Source organism: Lathyrus oleraceus, chromosome 7, assembly GCF_024323335.1.
Source record: "Lathyrus oleraceus cultivar Zhongwan6 chromosome 7, CAAS_Psat_ZW6_1.0, whole genome shotgun sequence".
NCBI lineage: Eukaryota > Viridiplantae > Streptophyta > Magnoliopsida > Fabales > Fabaceae > Lathyrus > Lathyrus oleraceus.
In genome coordinates this window covers 203,183,390-203,185,242 of record NC_066585.1, presented here as the reverse complement: position 1 = coordinate 203,185,242, position 1,853 = coordinate 203,183,390, and the positions used below count along the sequence as shown (strand labels likewise).

The following is a 1,853-nucleotide window of genomic DNA, read 5'->3' as shown; positions in this document are numbered from 1 at the left end:
AGTAGATTATTAGTTATATTTGTTGCGAATATAATCCAAATTATTTACTTAGTTAGGCACAAGTCTAAAAGTTAAATAGGATTGGACATATATATAAATAGATATATCTTGTAATTTAATTGTGTATTATTCTATCCATTCAATAATAATAATTCTATTTTCTCTATTCTTCTCTCTCTCCTTTTCGACACAAATCTTTCTCTCACATAAATGCCTTATGCACTAACAAATTGGTATCTAGAGCTTCGGTTTTCTTGATCGTGTTTGCAAGAATCACACGTTGGTGATCGTGTTTCCGGGGTTGTGGGTTGTTAATTGATCGCTGCAAAGATGAACGACAACAATGGTGGTATTCCAAACTCTCTTCCGGTTCTTGACGGCAAGAATTGGATTCGGTGGAATAAATAAATGCAATTGTTGTTTGGCTTCCATGAAACCCTTGAAGTGGTTACTAATGACGTTCATGTTCTTGCTGCAAATGCAACTTATGCTCAGAGAGTCATCCACAAGGATGCCAAGAAGAAAGGTCGCGAGACGTTGTTCTACATTCTATCCGCGGTAGACTCGGCGAATTTTGATCGGATTTATCATACTGGACCAACAAAGGAGGCATGAGATGTTCTGGTGAAGTATTACGAAGGCAGTGAGAAGGTTGAAGGCGTCAAGTTGCAGGCGCTTCGACGACAGTCTTAATTACTGCAAATGGGAGAAGACGAAAAGATTGCATGTTATGTTTCTAAGGTGCAGAATCTTGTTCATCTCATGAAAAATTGTGGTGAAACCATAACTGATAAGATGATAGTTGAGAAGGTAATATGTACGTTAACCTCTCACTTTGATCACGTTATAGTTGTTATTCAAGAATCCAGCAATCTTGAAACACTGATGTTGGAAGATTTGACTGGTTCGTTGGAGGCGCGTGAGTTGAGAATTGTTGAAAGAAAGGGCATTCAACATTCGATAGGGGCACAACAGGCTCAAACATGGAAGAAGCGTGGTGCTTCTAACAAGTTCAAAGACAAGACTCAAAGTAAGAAGTCTTGGTCAAACTCTCAGAAGCATAAGGTCGATTCTGAATCCTCCAAAAGAGGAGAAGGAACTTCGACTAATAAAGAAGAAAAGAAAGGTGTGCAGTATTACAACTGTGAAAAATGGGGTCACTTGGCCAAGCATTTTTGATCCAGAAAAGACAAGGGAGCGACAAAAGGCAAGGACGAATGAGCAAACCTTGCACATCAAGATTCAGATGATTATGAAGATTTGGTGTTTATGGTTGCAGTTGTAAATGAACATGTCAACTCCAAGACCTGGTTCCTCGACACAGGTTGTTCGAACCACATGACTGATCGAAGAAAGTGGTTAATAGATTTCGACAAATCGAAGAAGAGCAAGATAAAACTTGTAGATAATAGCTCGTTGCAAGCAAAAGGTACAGATGAAATAATTATTCAGAGGAGCAATTATGGAAAATCTATGATCAAAAATGTACTCTACGTACCTAGAATGAAGTGCAATTTTCTTAGTGTGGGACAAATGGTCGAAAAAGGTTTCTCAGTCGTGATGAAAAATGGACCCTTAGAACTGTTCGACACAAAGAATAATTTGGTCTTAAAGACTCCTTTGTAGAAGAACATGACATTTAAGATCAAGATCTGCTCGACAAAGATACAATGCTTGAAAAGAGTTGTCGACAACAAGGATAGTTGGTTGTGGCATTTGAGGTTTGGCCATTTGAATTTTCGGTCACTAAATTAACTGGTTGCTCAAGAGATGGTAAATGGAATACCAAGTCTTGTGATGCCCGACAAGCTTTGTGAAGGTTTCTTAGTAGGGAGCAATCCAGACACTCTTTT

The 1,853-nt window shown here is 38.5% G+C and overlaps 1 protein-coding gene across 1 annotated transcript; it reads left to right on the top strand.

Annotated features, from left to right (window-relative positions):
• The first annotated feature begins 702 nt into the window (after nt 1-702).
• LOC127102930 (uncharacterized) lies at nt 703-1,626 on the top strand. The gene is made up of 2 exons (XM_051040246.1): nt 703-1,126; nt 1,280-1,626. Exons 1-2 carry the CDS (start codon nt 703-705, stop codon nt 1,624-1,626), a joined length of 771 nt encoding a protein of 256 aa, XP_050896203.1.
• The last annotated feature ends 227 nt before the right edge of the window (nt 1,627-1,853 follow it).